We start from the raw sequence: 17,047 nt of genomic DNA on the forward strand, positions 1-17,047 counted from the left end.
TTCAGGGAATGCGCCGCTACCTTGCCAGTACCGGTGGAGCCAGAAGCAGATGGGTTGAAGCTGCCGGCTGCCGGTGTCAATTTCATGCTAATTGAATTTCCAAAAAATCGCTTCGCCTTAAACAATCGGAGCCGCCCCCAAAATGGGGCTTTACTTGGCCGTTTGTAACGAGTTCCCAGAAGCCAGCGCTCGCAGAGGCACGGCCCGGTAACCGGGCGGCAAAACATCAACAAAAACGTACGCAACGTAGGCGAAATGGTTTCGTTTGTAAAAATCTCACCGGTGAAAAGAAAACAATCGGCCAGCCTAAAACCTGCCCGGGCCTCCACGTCGGGCCAGCTACTTACGGGCTCTCCACCAAGCCAGCCCGCGCAGCTGGGAGCAGCATCTTCTCGGAAGTCAGGGCGTGAGCCCACCTTCTCGTAACTCGTGCTACCCGCCCTGTCGGGCTGGTGTATTAGCGAGTGACCCCCCTCGGGTTGACGGTGGTCAATTTCTGCCATCGGAGCCATCATTTTCGAAGGCCACAGCTTATGGGTGTGTGTGACTGGGCAAAAAAAGTGTCCCCAGCCCGTCCCATGAAGAGAGCCGCAGGAGGCCAAACCTTGGGCGGTACGCATGAAAAGATGATGGCCATTGTGTGTGTCACATCGTGTCCATCATACCGTACTTCTAATCGAATCTAGGCACCGTGCTCCGTGGCACGCTGACGAGCGTAAGGCTCGATTTTATCGTAAGCCAAACGGAGCAGCCACAAGAAAAAAAAGCTACGATTTCACAATATTGATGTTCGGAAGGACCTTCGCCGTAATGGAGGGACATTCTGCATTACGCTCGGTTTTTTGTTGGCATTCTCTATTCATTGCTCCCGGGTCGGATGGGACAATAAATTTATCGCCTTTGTTATCGACGGTTATGGAGGTTGACAAGACCGGGATTCGACCGGAAGAGAGATATTGATTAGCCGCAGGCGCAGGCGTCCTTTGGGACGGCTTTCTTGGCTCGATAACGAACAAACCTTGCTGACATAGGTAGGCCATTTAATTAAATGTCAAACCTTCCCACGGCGTTTACTTTCTCTAATGCATTCCTCCAGCAAGTGTGTTGTTTGCGCGTGTTATTAGATTCTATTTTTGAAGGGGAAAACGTTCACCACGTGTCCAAGAATTTCAAATACCAGGACTCGCCAGGGACACTCTAAGCAAACACAATCGGCCTAAAAGCGGTCCGGTACGTGGTCGGGATTTCAAACCGCTGCCGGTGCTTCAATCATCGCTCGGGATATACGGGAGGTGCCGAAATTATGCTGCCGTAGCTTGAGCCGAGCACCATAATGGAGATTAATGATAGCGGCGGAGGTCCAAAGTAAACCTTAAATTAAGGTGTGCGCTACAAAACAGGCCAACCGGTAGAACCGTTTTTTAGTTCGAAACTTCCTTCAATTGTGGGCGTCATTACGGAGGGCATTCCAATGAAGGACATCGTGGCCTTGAGGTGGTGGGACACAGCGACAAAGTGGCCTAATCTAAGCGCCGCGACTGCACCGCTTATTCCGGAACGAAAAGTGTGTCCACAACAGACGCCAAACAGGCTGTCAGCTACGGATACGGGCGGCGAACGCAGTGGGCTGCGTTCTACCGGAGGACACACCAAAGCGGAACCTCTTAATCAGCAGGCAGTTGGGCGCCGGCCACGGCCACGCTACGTGCCTATGCCGCTAGGCACAGGCGAGACAGTAACGAAATGATGGGTGAGAAAGTGCCCTCATTAGCATAACGAAGTGGCACATTCTACGGAGGCGACCTTATGCTACGGGAGCACTTGTTACGAAGTGATTCGCTTTCCTGCCAGAATCCGGTCCCACTGTGTGCAATAAAATGAATTGGTCACCGTGTCTTTTCCACTAGATTGAGTGCTCTAGAAGGAGATTTCGTGCCCTGTGCCGAAGAATAATGTGGCACTCGGGGCCAAAATATTTGCTATTTACTGTCGCAACTTCGGGGCGGGCGCATTACATCAACCACGGATCCTGAGCATCTTCCGTGTTTGGGGCACGAAATTTAAATAATTCTTCCTAAGCAAACTCTCCTCCAATGAGTGTAATCCAATTCCGAACGCCAGAGAACTCAATAAATAAATAAGCGTTCGTAGCGCACGTTTCGATGCATGTGCTCGGTTCGCTCGGCCGCTGATCCATATCCGAGTTCGAGTATAAACAATTCATGCGGGGCCCCGGAAGCACCGCATACATTATGCCCGGTATTTTCACGGGCACGCAGCAACACACTCAAATCAGCTCCATAAACTCGTACCAAATATTCCGTGCTTTCGCCACACGGTAGACAAATAATCTCTGATTCTCTCCATCAACCAGCGTGTGTATATCGCTTGGTTGGGTGGATCGAATCATTCGAACCATTCGCGCGCAAATAATAGTAATTCAATTTCACGGTCGCACTGTCAACACAATCCTTGCCTGGCTCGGAATACACGCCGAGAGCTGGGAAAGCTCCCAGCGTCGATAAACCGGTGAGCTGAGCGGGAAAATTTCGTGGAACTTTCATTAGCACGCTGGCTGAAAATTCTTCGAATTACCTCCCACGGAACAATCCACGTTTCCACGTTACGCAGATCGTGGAATTTGCAACTTCCCAGCGCGGCAAGGAACGTTCTTCCCCGAAGGCCGCACATTTTTGGCGTAATTTAGCATTCCGGTTCCGGGCATGAGGATTTCATAAATTTATTTGAAATCATTATTTATCGCAAAACTTTTCGCAATTTCGCGTGAAACTTTCAGCAAGCGAATCACATTTAATTGATCTGTAGCCGCTTCCTGGTGGCGTTTGAACGCAGAACCGATCCGCCGAAAAGTCAGTTGACTGTTTAGAATGATTCATACAATTGATATTGTACGCACAGAACGTTGGTCCCAAAATTGCAACATTTTTGGATACTTTTTGATACAAATTTTTCCAAAACCTTCCCACGAATGCAGAGCCGGTTCATTTCGACGAGCGGTGCAGCCATGCCAAGCTTGCAGCACGAACCTTGTTTGCACAGCTGGCCAAACACGGTGTTTTCGTCAACGTAACTGCATCAAATATGAGGCGCGGCCATATGCTGCTGCTGCCGCCGCTGCTGAATGCATTTTCCTGTGTCGTCCCCGAAACGGTACTTCGTAAACCGCAGGTCTGTGGAAACCGTCACGCAATTCAATTATCACCACGACGACGTTCCGTTCGACTCTGTGTACAGACGGTGCCCAAAGAAAAGCAACTAAACACCTCGTTCGTATTTATCCCCCGGTGCTCTGCTCAGCGACACCGGCCACAGCATAAAAACGGCACCACAGCACCTTCCAAGCAAGCGGCATGCAACGAGAGTGCCAACGAGAGTGTGTTTTTTCTATCAAATTTATGATTATTAGATTCAATGCCCTGGGGAATCGGCAGAATGATCGGCGACGAGCGGACGCGTTCCGGGCGATGAATCTGTTGATTGAATCATGTTCAGGCGGTTGCACCGAAAAGTGGATTTCCGCGAGTGTCCGATCCGACTGGATTGACTGCATGAAAGCACCTATGAGTGCCAGGGTTGTGTGGCATAAAATCGGCCTGAACATTTTATAGGAAACGCAGAACGTGTAATAATTTTCGAAAAAAGAAAACACTCTGTGAGACCAATATTTTCTTTTCCATTTTTCGAGACGTCCCGAGGAAAAGACCGTGCGGTACCGCATATTTCAATAAACAACACGCCAGCCGCCCGGTCAAATATTGTTATTCCGCAGCCCATTTTGTACGCCGTCGCCGGTTGACGAGCGATTTCAATAATTCACATGTCGAACGAAGCGCCAATATTTGCACTGTGACACTTCTCCAGACAGATGTCGCACTGTTCGTGGTCCGTCAACGTGGTCCGTTACGTCGTCCTGGGCTGGGCGTCAGGACTCGGTGGCGCCTCTCGGTGGAGTGTACAACCATGTTCAAAGCCACTTCTGCCGCCTGATGGGCGACAGACATCGCGCACCCGGCCAGGACACTTGTAGTATTTGTCAAACTCTGTCTCTCTCTGTCACCGAGTTCCATTAGCCGCGTGTGTCCGCAGAAGTTCCGAGTGGTACAACGCTCGACCGGTTTCCGGTCGGTTCACGGGTTCACAACAGCGCCACTGGTGCAAATGTGAAAACTTAATCAGCTTGTTAATTGATTTTTAATGACACCGCGCCAGGACAATGTCTTTGCATTTAGCCATCCGTTCACACCGCCCTCCGGGACGTCGTGCTCCGATCGTCTTGACCACGTTGCCTACAATTCAATTAAGGACATTCAGACCAGGTCCACTGGCCAGGCTGACCTCGGCTCAATTGGCGTCCACCCGCCCGCCGGCGCCAGTAAAATGCATCCGGCCGGTGGCCGGATGATGCTGGTGTGCGCTTTATCGATTTTTGATTGCTCATTCCACTTTGCATATGTAAATGGGCGACGAGCGAGCCTCGAGATGCCTCGCCGTCCGTGCAGGGGACGCGACGAGAACATTTCACCGGAATTGCTTCCATCGGCCATTACTGGTGGCAGATTTTCCTTAAAATATGCAAGCCAAATGAAAGAGAAAATTAAACCCGAACACAGGATTATCCCCAATATCCCCATTAATGGTTATCCACTGAATTTGATCACCGTTTTTTTTTGCGTCTCACTTTGCGGCGTAAAAATGCTTCACAAAAACTACAAGATATCCCGCAGCAGGTCCAGGCGCGCAACATTCGACCACGCTGGGCTGGGGCGCGACCGGGCCCCGCCGAAAGCACCATTCGCGCGCGAACGTTTACAACCGTTTTGGGAATTACATGTTTACGTTTTAATAGAATTCTCGTTAAGCCAGACGGGCGGTGCCTAAGCACAGAACCCAGACACACGCTAGATAAACCGCGGAAAAAAACGGAACCGCAACGTGCGTTGAGAGCCATAAAAACCGAGAGGATACCAAACCCACGGGCAAGGGGTTTTCATCGGTAGCAAGCCATTTGATGGCTGATGTAAAATTTATCCACACGCACACACTTGCGCGAAATTGATTCACCCTATCGCGGACGTACGGCGCAACCGTTTTGGGCGAAGAAAAACAAAAAAGCCAACCCAACCAACCGCGACGCACGTGGAGCACATAAAAGTATGCAAATTCTTCACTCGTGATGTGCTTACTTTATTTATCCGCTACCGAACGAGCAGGCTTTCGTCACTTCTTTAAAAAGGGCACATCACAAGTTATGCACACGGCCGCGTGGTGATAGAACCCTTGAGGGATTACAGTCCGTAACGCTTACGTCCCGGTGGCGGCTTAAATGTGTAAAGCTTTCCGAAGGCTCACCGGATTTCGAGTGCCTTTAGCAGGAACTCCAACGACGCCACCAATGTAACAACCGAGCCGAGCAAAGTATATCTTCACTCAGCTGCAAATAGGTCACCGAGGACGATAATGCGAAAATCATGGAAATGGGATTTCATAATTAGAAAGACTTTTGCCCATTTTTTTGTTTCCTCCGAGCTGCCGTCCGTCGGAACGGTGGAAGACTCATCCCTACGATTAGTGGCATTCGGGATGAGAGTGTAAAAAGAAACCCCGTATTAGCTGCAGCGGACGATAAAGTGCTTGCGACACTTACTGTCCGCTGAACGTACGCCCGATAGTGCCTCATTCTTTTCTCAAAGTTTTTAGACTCCCTGGCGCCCTGTGAGCAAATTTGCAATGTTAATTAGTTCGCGTCATAAAAGAATATTGAAGCACTCGCTGGCGCTATTTATTTTCATTCAACTTGTAGCAACATCCTAATGTTCGTTAATAATGGCACAAACTTTAGCAACGCGAACAAGTTGGGATTCTAACGCATTACCGATTTAGCAATTAAATCCCACATAAAACAAGACCAGATTCAATAGATAATGCGTTTTATTATTTTCAAAGACGGTAATTATGGTGTTCCGGCGTACAGTGAATAACCCCGATTGGAAAGTCACTGCGAGACCTTCAAGCTAATTTCATCAAACTGTCCCCATCGGTCCCGACAATGAATTAACAATGTCACTTAGCCACTCGGCCCCGATACCGCCCCCGAGTTCGATAACTGCGCTCTGTAATCACGGCCAATGGCTTCGACTCCGCCGCTCAGATCGTATCATCAGTCGATTAGTGACGTTCCCACGGGTCGCGCCCCAACCCCAGCCAGTGCTTATCACCTTCATCTGATTAACGCTCCCTGAAAGGCTCCTTTCTTTGAAGCTTCCGCAGCAATCGCAGAGCGGATGCAGCCATGGCAGCCCTTATCGGTTAGATCGTTCCGCTCTGCGGTACCCCGCCCAAGTGAGTCCAAGACAAAGTCAGTGCCTTTTTCTCGTTTCTGACCACGTCTTCCAGTATAAATGATGGGACATCTCCCTTGACGATATCATTACCGGGACGAAGTAAATCACAAACGGACGAAAATCCATAACCCAACAGGTCGGGAAAGCTGCCAGCTGCTCATCGTTGAAACCGTACAAACAAACAACATGAACCTAACGAAACTGTTCATCTTCCTGCTGGTGGCCACCGTCCTGCTGTTCGGTGCGCAGCCGGCCGAAGCCGGCCGCCTGAAAAAGATCACCAAAAAACTGGTAAGAGATAAATGCCGGACTTTCCCGGTCCCGTTGGCGGCGGTGCGTGCTGAAAGTAAGCTTTGCTTTCTCTTTCTCGGTGCCACCCGACCCGTCCACCACCAGGAACATGCCGGCAAGAAGGTGCTCCAAGCTGCCGGCAAGAAGGTGGTCCACACTGCGGAACGGGTGGTACCCGCTCTGATGGGCATTAAGGGCCTGCGGCTAGACTGTAAGGAGCATTGACGCAGTGCCCTGCCCAGCGAGCCACGACCGGAAGAACCATCAAAGTGGTCGGCTCCATGGCAACGGACGGAAAAAATGGAAGCAGTTGCTATGGAAACATAAAGGGCGACATTAAATAGCGAAAAATATATGGAGAATAAATTGAAACGAACTAAATAGAACGTAAAACTCGATTCCGAACACGGCTTCAGCTTCATGCAAAAGGTGCAAAGAGTAATGGGAACGAATCATTAACCTGTCACAACATTGACAACCGGAACGGAGCAGCGAACAAGCGAACATTTTGTGTGTCGATGCAAAAACGAGAGAAAAAAAACTATGTAAAAAGTGTAAAGCTAATGAGACTAGCGAACACTGCGGCGTAGACATGCACGCTGCACGCGAGTTGCACCGTCCGAGCGGCAATGCAATCCGCCACACCATCCGGTCACGGACGAACGAACGAAGGAACGCACGCACGCACGCAAACAAACCCGGCAAGGCAGCCCCGAACACGAACCGAACACCCGGCAACCGGAACCGGAACCGGGTATAACCCACAACAACTCATCTGCTGATTACCTGGCATCCGTTGGCTTGTACGTGACATCGTACTTGTCCACGGGCAGCGTGTGCGGATCCACGGAAGTTTGCCATGAGACGCGTACCGAGGTCGGCGTGAGGAAGGTGACGGTGATGTTCTCCGGTGCGGTTGGTAGCGAACCTGTGGGGGCATACAAAACAAGAAGAAAATAAGGAAAACAAGGAATCATAAGCACCGCCGAGAAGTTGTTATTGATGGTGCGGGGCCGGAACACGCATTGGGATGCGCGATTGGATAGGTGGCGCTCGAAGTGGCCACGAAAGAGAGGAAATATTAATTAAAGAGTTGCACCGAACGCTTCCACCACCACCGTCGTCGTCGACAGGAGTCGTGTATGTCAACGGAACATGACCGTCAATATGTCACCGGATGTCCGTTGGAACTGGTATTAAATCATTGCGCATTCCCGCGGTTCCAGTCACCGGAGGTAATTTAATGGAATTGTTTCAATCTCTCTTCGTTGATGCCATTGGCATATTTATTGAAATGTGCGGCATTAAATTTATTTTTCACCATAAATGGAACCAGCCATCCTTTATTCGAGGTTGATGTGCGGCTTTAAATACTATAAACTCGAAAAGTAATAAAATAAAAGGCTCAATTTATTGATATGATCTTCCCATTGTTTTCTCATCGTAAAATCAGTATTGTGACACAGCTTTTGTGGGGTGAACCGCGATGAATTGGTAACGGTTCCGGCAGCACCGTTACATTTTGTTGCCCTTGTTCCCGGTTAACTGTTACTGTTTCGCCCATTTCGCCAACCGTCAGCAGGCAGGCAAGGTAGGTTCAAGCAATTGATCCCTTTCGTGCCTAACCGTTCGATAGCGTTTGGCCACTCCACAAAACCGATGGCGATGGCCGCACCGTAAACGTTAAAACTAATGACCTAATGACACCGTTTCGGCGTGGTTTACTGGTTTTGCCAGTTACTCCACGAAAATGGCTTCCCAAACACGGTGGCAAAGGAGCACACAACGCTGACGAGTTTAATTAAAGCCCACCCGTCGCAGCATCCCGAAGTCTGACACAATTAAAGTGACAGTAAATCCCCGGACCAGGCCGGAGGAAAATACCGACTTCAGTTCTAATCGAAACACATAAATCTTTAGCTTTACGGCACGCGAAAGGAAGCGCGTTCTCTCTGTCCAGCGAACGGGAGAGATAAAATAAAAAATTATATCTCCATCGCCCGGCAGACGACCGTCAGCTACCGGGGAGCTTAGATCCTTGCGAAGCCCTCCCGCAAGCAATCGTGGCTGAGGGGAGGCCACCCGGAACGAAGCACGGAACGTTGTTATGCTAATCTTTTATCTGCCTGACACTGGCTTCGAATTTCTCCTCGTTTGAGGCACACGAGGCAAGGTTCTCGTGCTTTTTTATTACGCAAAACACACCTCTTAAGGTTTTATCTGATGAGAAACAATGGAGCCCACCAAAATGGTTAGCATCGAAGCAAATTTAGTTACACCTTTCGGCCGTGGAGTCATTTGTCACAAGATTGTAACATCCGACTCCGGCAGGTTTTTCACGAAAAACTCCGAGTCTCGCATAATGGCACGTTCGGCGAAGTAATTGGATTGCGCCACTTCATGGCGAGCTTTCAGAAAGCTTTTAAGGCATTTTAATGCTGAGAGTATGTTTCGGGCGAATTTCCATCGCCGAAAAATCCTACCCCTAGACGATCTCTCTAGGTGTTAGCTGGTCACAACCCATTACGCATCGGTTGGTGGCAATGATGCGGATGATGCGGATGTTTATCTCCTCCTCGGATCGGCTTGCCGAAAGCCCCGACTTGATGCTGATGATGATGGACGCGCTCCGATTGGTGTTAAAGTGTCGCTCGTCGCTCGGTTCGGCTGTCAGTGAGCGTCCCGTGCGCCGTCTCGTTCGCAAAAATTAAAACATCGCACTCCTGGAAGCCTCCAGAGAGCCAGATTGGCGTGTTGCTTTACATCAATCATTTCCGATTCACGCCCGTCCCCGACGGGGACGACCTGTTTGTAGCATTTCTTTTTCCATTCCCGTCAGGCTCCCAGGCGCCCGTTTTCTTGGCCATAATCAAACGACACTTGACTTTGATTTGATGGATTTACCCAAAAGGCATTCGCGGCCGCCCTCCTTCGACGAACTTTGGCTTGATTAGCTTTCGGCGTTGGAATGTTTTTTGCTGCCCTCGAACTTCACTCGAATTATGTTGTGCCGCTCCGATCGTGCCGGAATATGTTCGATCGACCGGGCAGATTTGGGTAAGGAAAACGCGATAATTAAACTTTTCAAACTGTGGTGCTCGGAAGTCCGCTTCGCTCAGCACTGACTTTTGGTACGAGCGTCAGGAGAGCAGGATGTGTGTGGTTGCAGGGTGCCACAAGATAACGTATCCGGTCGGATGAGGTTGCAAACACCGTCCTCTGTTCAACCGAGCCGAACCAAGATAATGCTCGAACAAAGCTTTCATGCTCTGAGGATGAATTTCCCCTTGTTCCCTTATGGAGTTGAACACGAGCCGCTTGTTCTTGGACCTACAGAAAACCTTCTCCGCACTCAAGCCACAAGGAAGATTAGATAGCGAAACTCCTCTGCATGTGTTCGGCAAAAGCATAGGTCGGCAAATTTCACATGCAACAAGCGGATTAAACATCGAAAGTTCCCTAATCTGAAACAGCAAACACCAACCAATGCATTCCAAGCGACGCGTAGGTAACTCAAGTTGTACTAATCGGAAACGTTCCCGCTGGATTATTCAATAAACTTTTTCCATGTCTACCAAATCAATTCCATTGAGTGTCCATCAGAGGCGTGGTCGGCATGAATGACCACATCTCACAGTCTTGTGTGTGACGTACGTGCTCGGAACGCTCAAGCAAGTGCAAGAACACTCAAGAAAAGGAAAACTTCACGAAATTATCTTCCTCTGCTGCTGCTCCAAAAATCGCCCAAACAGTCGCAACGTGGAGCATCAAAATCTCATCAATTATCCCAATTATGGCATAATCGATGGGACGGCCGAATAGTTGATGGAGCTGGCTGGCGATGCGCGATTCGTTTGTTTGAGTGATAAAATAAAATAATTAATCGATAGAAGCACGGACGTACATCTCACGTCGAGGTGTTCTGCTCGTGCCGCGGACAAACGCTCCGAGAATGGCTAATTGGCTTGACGGAATACTCCCGGCGGCTACGTGTCCGCCATCTACAGTCGGGTGGCAAAACTTCCGCACAATGGGGCGGTATCTATGCCGTCTTCCTTGGGGCGAGATACAGCCTTTAGGTGTCTCTCTCTCTCTCAGATCAGATTGTCGGCATGGTGGTACTGCTTGATGCCGAAAGGCACGGTTTTGCCACCCATTCCGGATGATCCTTTCTCTGTGATTGTTTATTTCGTCAGTTTGTCGTACTGCTTCTTTTCCCCCCGGGCGTCCGTAGACTCCGTAGCGGGATAAAGTGTTTTCAAGTTGTCAGATTAATTTCAACATCCACCAGTCGGGGGTTCTTAAAATGTTTACACAGCGCTCATCCCGATTTTTTGGATGGTATTTGCGCCATTTCTTCGCTTGCCGGAAATCTTATTTATTTTTCAGTGAGACGATCCATTAACGTTAAAGACGTTTGCATTAAAGACGAGCACCTCCATCTTGGAGATAAACCATTGTGCAATCATCATTCATCAAATAAATCATGAAAACGACACCATAACTCTAGCCGAAGACGAAGATTGAAACGATGGCAAACATCAATCGACGCAAAACAAACCAACCATCGACCAATCCGGTCCGATCCATGTCATGGGGCGCGTGCCGCTGCTAAATGGCGCTCTAATGTGATAATCACCTCCGTAACCCGACGACGATCAGACACTTGTCCTAATGGACGGGCGAATCGTGCCACCCGTCGCACCCCTCATCGATCTTCGCCATTTCGCTGCGGCGGCCAAATGGGTCAACACAGACCACCGGTACCGCTGGTGATTTCTCAATCTGTGGTTTATTGTGGGCAACGAGGGCTACACCGTGCCGTCTCGGACGCCCAGCTGCCCCGTGGGAAAACTCGCGCAGATAAATCAATGGGGGCTAATTAAATTTTCACGAACCTCGGAGCTCTCCCGCATCCCGACGGAGCGATTGCGTCGGGGCGACAAACCGGCCAACCGGTCCCAACTCAAGGTAAGCAATGCTATTTTCTGCTCGTTGAATAGCCGAACCCGAACGTGCGGAGCTGATTGGATTGGGATCGTTCCTTTGGGGTAGAAAAATACTGTGCGCCTTTAAAGCTGTGCTCGAAAGCAAATCGGGGTTTAATATCGGAAAGCACATTCTTTATTCTCCGACGAGATTCGTTGGAATGAGACCAAACTGATAGTGAACCATCCATCTTGATCCACGCAATCAATAAATCATCATAATGCATGTATAAATTATGTGCCGCAGTTCTTCGCTAGCAACGGAATGCAAGAAGCACTCCGAGGACATCATCCGGAATTCGGCAGCAACAACGTTGAACCACACAAGAACGTTCGTCACAAGGCTCCACCTTAGACCGAATTTCTGTCCCGAATGTTGTGCACCGATGCCCGGGACACGCCTGGCGCTCACGGGTCGCACTATTTTTGTGAAAAATATCTCCGCACCGAATCGAGCCACCGAGACTTCGGCTATCGGATAATGAAAATGGATGTTTCATGTAGATTTCGCAACGCACGCAGCCGGGCATGCCAGGCTGATGACAATCGGGCCACGAGCGAGCGAGCCATCACCGGGACGAGTCCTCAGCTTGGCGAGTAAAAAGTGAAACCACACACACACGCCGGAACCGCATTGCATGAGGGCGAGAAAGTGTGAGAAATGATGAAGTGGCCCCGCTGACTTTGTGAAGCGTGAATAAATAAGTGGAAAATTTCACCACCAAAGTTGATAACGCTAAAAGCACGAGCACCAGTTTCCCGGAATCCAGAACTCTCGACCGCACCCGGTTGCGCCCCCCCCGGTGAGGGCCCTGCTTTCGAGCGTCCTCCCCTTTCACTTTCCCACGAGTGCTGTCGAGGAAAACCCGGAGCTGTGGCTTAGCCGGGACGGTAAATTTCCATTTCCAGAAATGTCCTTCCAGTGACGGAGGACCGGGAAGGACCTCCGTTCGCTGAGACGGCTTGAGATTTCCCTGTTCCTGGATCCTGCCGACTTCTGACGCGACGCGAAAGTGTCCACTAAAAGCCACCCGAAAGCACTGCGAGGCAACTTCAGTCCCATCGCCAGCGGGAGGTGTTTTCTTTTTGCTGTTTTGCCCACTCTCCGAACCCATTACGGGTCCGCTGTGGGGTGCTCGAGCCAAACCCGCGCTCACAGAGCCCCATCTTCACACCTTCGCAGCATGGAGCCCTTTGAGGACGCGCTCTGATTTGCATATTACAACCGCAAGAGCAGTGCGACAACCGCGGCCCCGCGTGTGGTGTGATGAAAGCGGCCGAAAGTGTCCCGAAAAAGTTGGCCAACAATTACTGGCCAACATACTAATTGGTGGTGAAACCCGGCGTGTGGAATGTGAATTAGTCTCCGGCCCCTTATGCGGCGCTTCGGGAGCGTCAAATTGAAACGTAGACTCCCTGCTGGTCTGGACCCAACGGTGGTGTCTTCAATATTCATGCCACATGGGACCCGCCCCGGTGTGACCCAGAGCGCAGCGATGATTAGTCCATAATTGTGCGGGGAATTGACACATCAGCCGGTGTCATCAGCTAGGGGCGTGATGCTGATTCCCACGAGCCCTAGTCGTGGGGTCCACTTTATGGATCGAAAAGTAATTACGAAACTGTGCGTGTGTGGGCCCGCCTAAATTGTGGCCACATTGACCATAAGTTGATAGGCGAGAGATAATCAATTACTCGGTTCGACTAAACTCATTATCACAGCACTGCAGTAAGCATCGTAAGCACCGGTTTTCTGTACTGGATTTCATTTTGTGGCCGCCAGTAATGCACGACGGCACCACACGGAAGCCGAGCCGAGCAACAAGATTTAATCAAAATATTGCGAAATGTTGCGGGCACACTGACGAGATGGGCCTGCCCTTCCAAAGGGTGATTAAAATATGCCCTATGCAAATGTTCGCTCAACAAGGCAGGGCGCACCCTGACGTGGGACGGCGCACATACTTCAAATAAATATTTCCTCCCAACTCGCAGCAACTTTGCCATAATTCATATCTCTGCCCGTCCCTGCGCACAGGCGGATGGCTCCAGCGCACGACCCATAATTAATAGAATATGAACGATGTCCTCTTCCGGTGCTGTGTAGCACCGTGCACCGACGACCGATCCTGGTCGCGATGAGACAAGCAATTTATCACATCCTCGAAGCGCTGCAGAAGCGTTTCCTGGTGACCTCTCAATGGCAGGGCGCAACAGCCACGGCAAGCATTCCAGGCGTTGGCATCCCAAAGTGTAGCTGGCACCCAAACCTGCCGCACGATTATCGGCCCCAAAGACAGAATACGGCAATGCCCTAGGGGCATATGAACCGTGAAGCCTTTAAGCCTACAACCTACACCTTTCCGGGTACCGGGGTCTTGTCTAGAGCCGTGTGCTCCACAGAATAACTAGACCAGGGCCTTGCGCTATGATGAAACGGAAAGATATCCGGCCGCAGGGCATCGGGTTCGGGACCCATTAATGTGTGGATTTCGGTTTGTAATTTTAGCACGAATGCCACGGCCACATGGATGCCGCATCCACAAATATGCGCCCGTTAGCCAGCAAATGGCAACATCGAGGCCCACGGGGCCCACTGCACCATTGCTTAACCTTCCGCCATCGGATGCCCCAAGGGGGAACCGAGCCCGGTGAATGCATAATTAATTGCAGTCCACCGGCCCCAGGATCGAATGCCATGAGCCAGCGGAAATTTTCTAGTGGTTCCTCGGTGCGCCGATAGGGCACGAAGTGAAGCTCAACGACAAACAATCCCGAACAAACCAGCCGGTGGCCACCGGCGGGCAACTTGAGCTTGACGAACGCGCAAAAGTTGCTGAAAGAAAATCACAGCTCGCCGGCGCGAGCCTTTGTGACTCCTTCTTCTTGGCCTGGCTTGGCCGATGCAAATTTCTTGGCACCGCTGCTGCCACAAGCTTGAAAAAGGGCTCACGTTTTAAAGCTCGCCCGGGTTGACGGACCGTTCGGTAATTTTAAATATTCATCGATCATTCTTTCGGTGGCTAAGTAGTCTCAACTTTACGATACGAGCTCTGCCGGGTTGCTCGAGTGTGAGCCGAACGCGGAGTTTGTGACCCAATTCATGGCCTTTTGGTGGCCACCGAAATGAGGTTATGGCTACGTACGATGCGAAGACAAACAAAACATCTTCTTCAAACATCGGCAACTAGGTCCTTTGGTGTCGCGCATGACAACGTTACCACATCGTTTGAGGGAAGATGACATTGGCAAACCGGTCATTATTTTGACATTTGAAGCCATGCGTGAACCACTTCGAGAGGTCGATAGTGGAGAAACCAAAGAAAAAAAACGGGGACAACTTCCACGGTTCGCTTTTTATTGGCGAGCATAATGTGACGAGGGTTCTGGCCGGGAGGACCCCTCTTTAGCTCGGTCGGTGTCTCATGTTTACGAGCATTTTGGGTCAAGAATTGGTGTTGCTGGGAAGGGCGCTGACACACGATGGAGACTCACTTCCTGGATTGCCGTCACTCGTCTAGCACTAATTAAAGGATACGGAAGATTGATGAGACCTAAGCAGGGCACGACTGAAACGCTTCCAAGCACCTCACCAAACACTAAAGACAGTATGTGTCCTACAGGATCATCCATTCCGGTTTGTTGGCCCGGTTTTTTGCGTTGCATCCGCCGTGGCTACGACATACAAAGTTTAGCAATACATGTGTTCTTACATTGTCATCTATCAGCTTGATTGCCCCGTCGGGCATCGCTCGGTACAGCAAACATCTTTACGACAACTTCAAGACAACGACAACGGTGAGCCTGGCCGTACCAACACACTAAACCAAACGGCACACCCATCCCCTCGTTTACCTACCAGCGAGTCCTGCGTGTACGGCTAGCAAAGCGGCAAGTACGAGCATCTTAGTGTCCGACGACGACGACGACGACGACGACGCTGACGCCCTATCAGGTTTCTCCGCGGAACGTTAGCGTCCGTTGATGGCGCAGCATTTGTGATGGACCCTAGCGCCGGCCAAGGAAGAAGGGTGGAACGTCGTCTGCTGCGCACGTCTGCTTCGCTCCACGCCGCAGGAAGTCGACCCAGCCGCTCTGCCGGGTGTGCCCTAACCCACCGGAGCTCGGCGAACGCTTCCGTCGCAGTAACCTTTTCTTGGGGCACGGTTTTTTTTCTTGGTTAAAGCGCTGAAAAACACCGTCGGAGCGCGGCGAACCACCACCACAGCAGTTTTGTTTCAGCAATTTTTCACGCTTTTATAACACTGACACTCAATATCCCGGGCACTCTGGCGGGCAAGCGACAGACACCCTCACGGGAGCCTTAAACTCGGAACACGGAACACCTCACTTTGTGGCCCGCGGCGTGCTCAGATTATCACCTTCATCTTTTTCGGAACGGAACGGCCTACTACGGAGAAACGTTTCGGTACGGTCGCTACCGTCACTTCACCATTCGGCCACAGGTTGCTTCGATTCACGTCTAGAAAATAGTGAGAAGATTAGTGAAGCTTTTCCAATCCACAAAGACCCTGGCAAGACGCCAGAAAGCTCAATTCTTCCGATCCACGAGGACGAGATTGATCGGATCGATTGGCGACCGAAGGAGTGCGGGAAAGAACTTTGTTTTACTGCCACAGCCGAATAAGAAGACGGGGCGACTATTCACCTTTCACTTCAATTTTCCCACCAATGAGGACGTTATCGTCGATGTCGGCGTTGTCTTTGATGAACTCATTTTCGCCGCCACTTTCGTCCCGATAGCCACACTGCCCGCCACACTCAACGATGGATGGCGCTGAACAATTTCATAACTTTCTGTTTCATCTCTCCCAACAACGAGGCTGCTCACGAGGCTATCAATTTTCGCGTGTAATTCGTTTTTTGCTGCCCCACTTCCCGGCGCTTCGAGACGTCCTTGGGCGACGGAAGTTTCTCCCTTACGAACGTGCCGCACCGGGTTCGCTGTTCGTAGTGCCCGAGGGGTTGGCCATCAAAGGAGAAGTGGCCGAGGGTGAAGCGAAGACGATGTTCCGACGATGTCGGTGTTCGCCGGAGGCGGTTAGATTAATTCCCACAGCTCATCTTCTGCCGGCTACCGATCTGATTGCTGTCCATCTCCGTGGGGCTTGTTGAAGCGAGCGAGCGCCCGTTATGGATCCTGGAACGAGGCGCGTTAATGAAGCAACTATTAGTACTCTCCCACTTATGGGACGGCACCTTGGAGGAATCGAAGGCCTAATGTTGCGCAACCAACTGGAATGCAATTGGAGAGGTGATAATTGTAGCAATTCAGTCTTATCTTTCAATTTCTTTTCCTACACCAAAGGCTACCATTTTTGGAGAAAGAGAAGTCTCGAGCAGACGGCAAGGGACATATTAGGCAAAGAACTCAATCGGCATTTT

The 17,047-nt window shown here is 50.6% G+C and overlaps 1 protein-coding gene across 1 annotated transcript in view; it reads right to left on the reverse strand.

Annotated features, from left to right (window-relative positions):
- The window catches only part of LOC128267701 (uncharacterized), a 42,553-nt gene extending 26,961 nt beyond the window's left edge, over positions 1-15,592 (reverse strand). Inside the window, exons 1-2 of the mRNA XM_053004590.1 lie at positions 15,501-15,592; positions 7,440-7,581 (exon numbers count right to left, since the gene is read on the reverse strand). Coding sequence (XP_052860550.1) covers positions 7,440-7,581; positions 15,501-15,546 — 188 coding nt within the window. The 5' untranslated portion in view covers positions 15,547-15,592. The remainder of the gene's footprint in view (positions 1-7,439; positions 7,582-15,500) is intronic.
- Positions 15,593-17,047: the final 1,455 nt, after the last annotated feature.

Source organism: Anopheles cruzii, chromosome 2 (assembly GCF_943734635.1).
Source record: "Anopheles cruzii chromosome 2, idAnoCruzAS_RS32_06, whole genome shotgun sequence".
Lineage (NCBI taxonomy): Eukaryota > Metazoa > Arthropoda > Insecta > Diptera > Culicidae > Anopheles > Anopheles cruzii.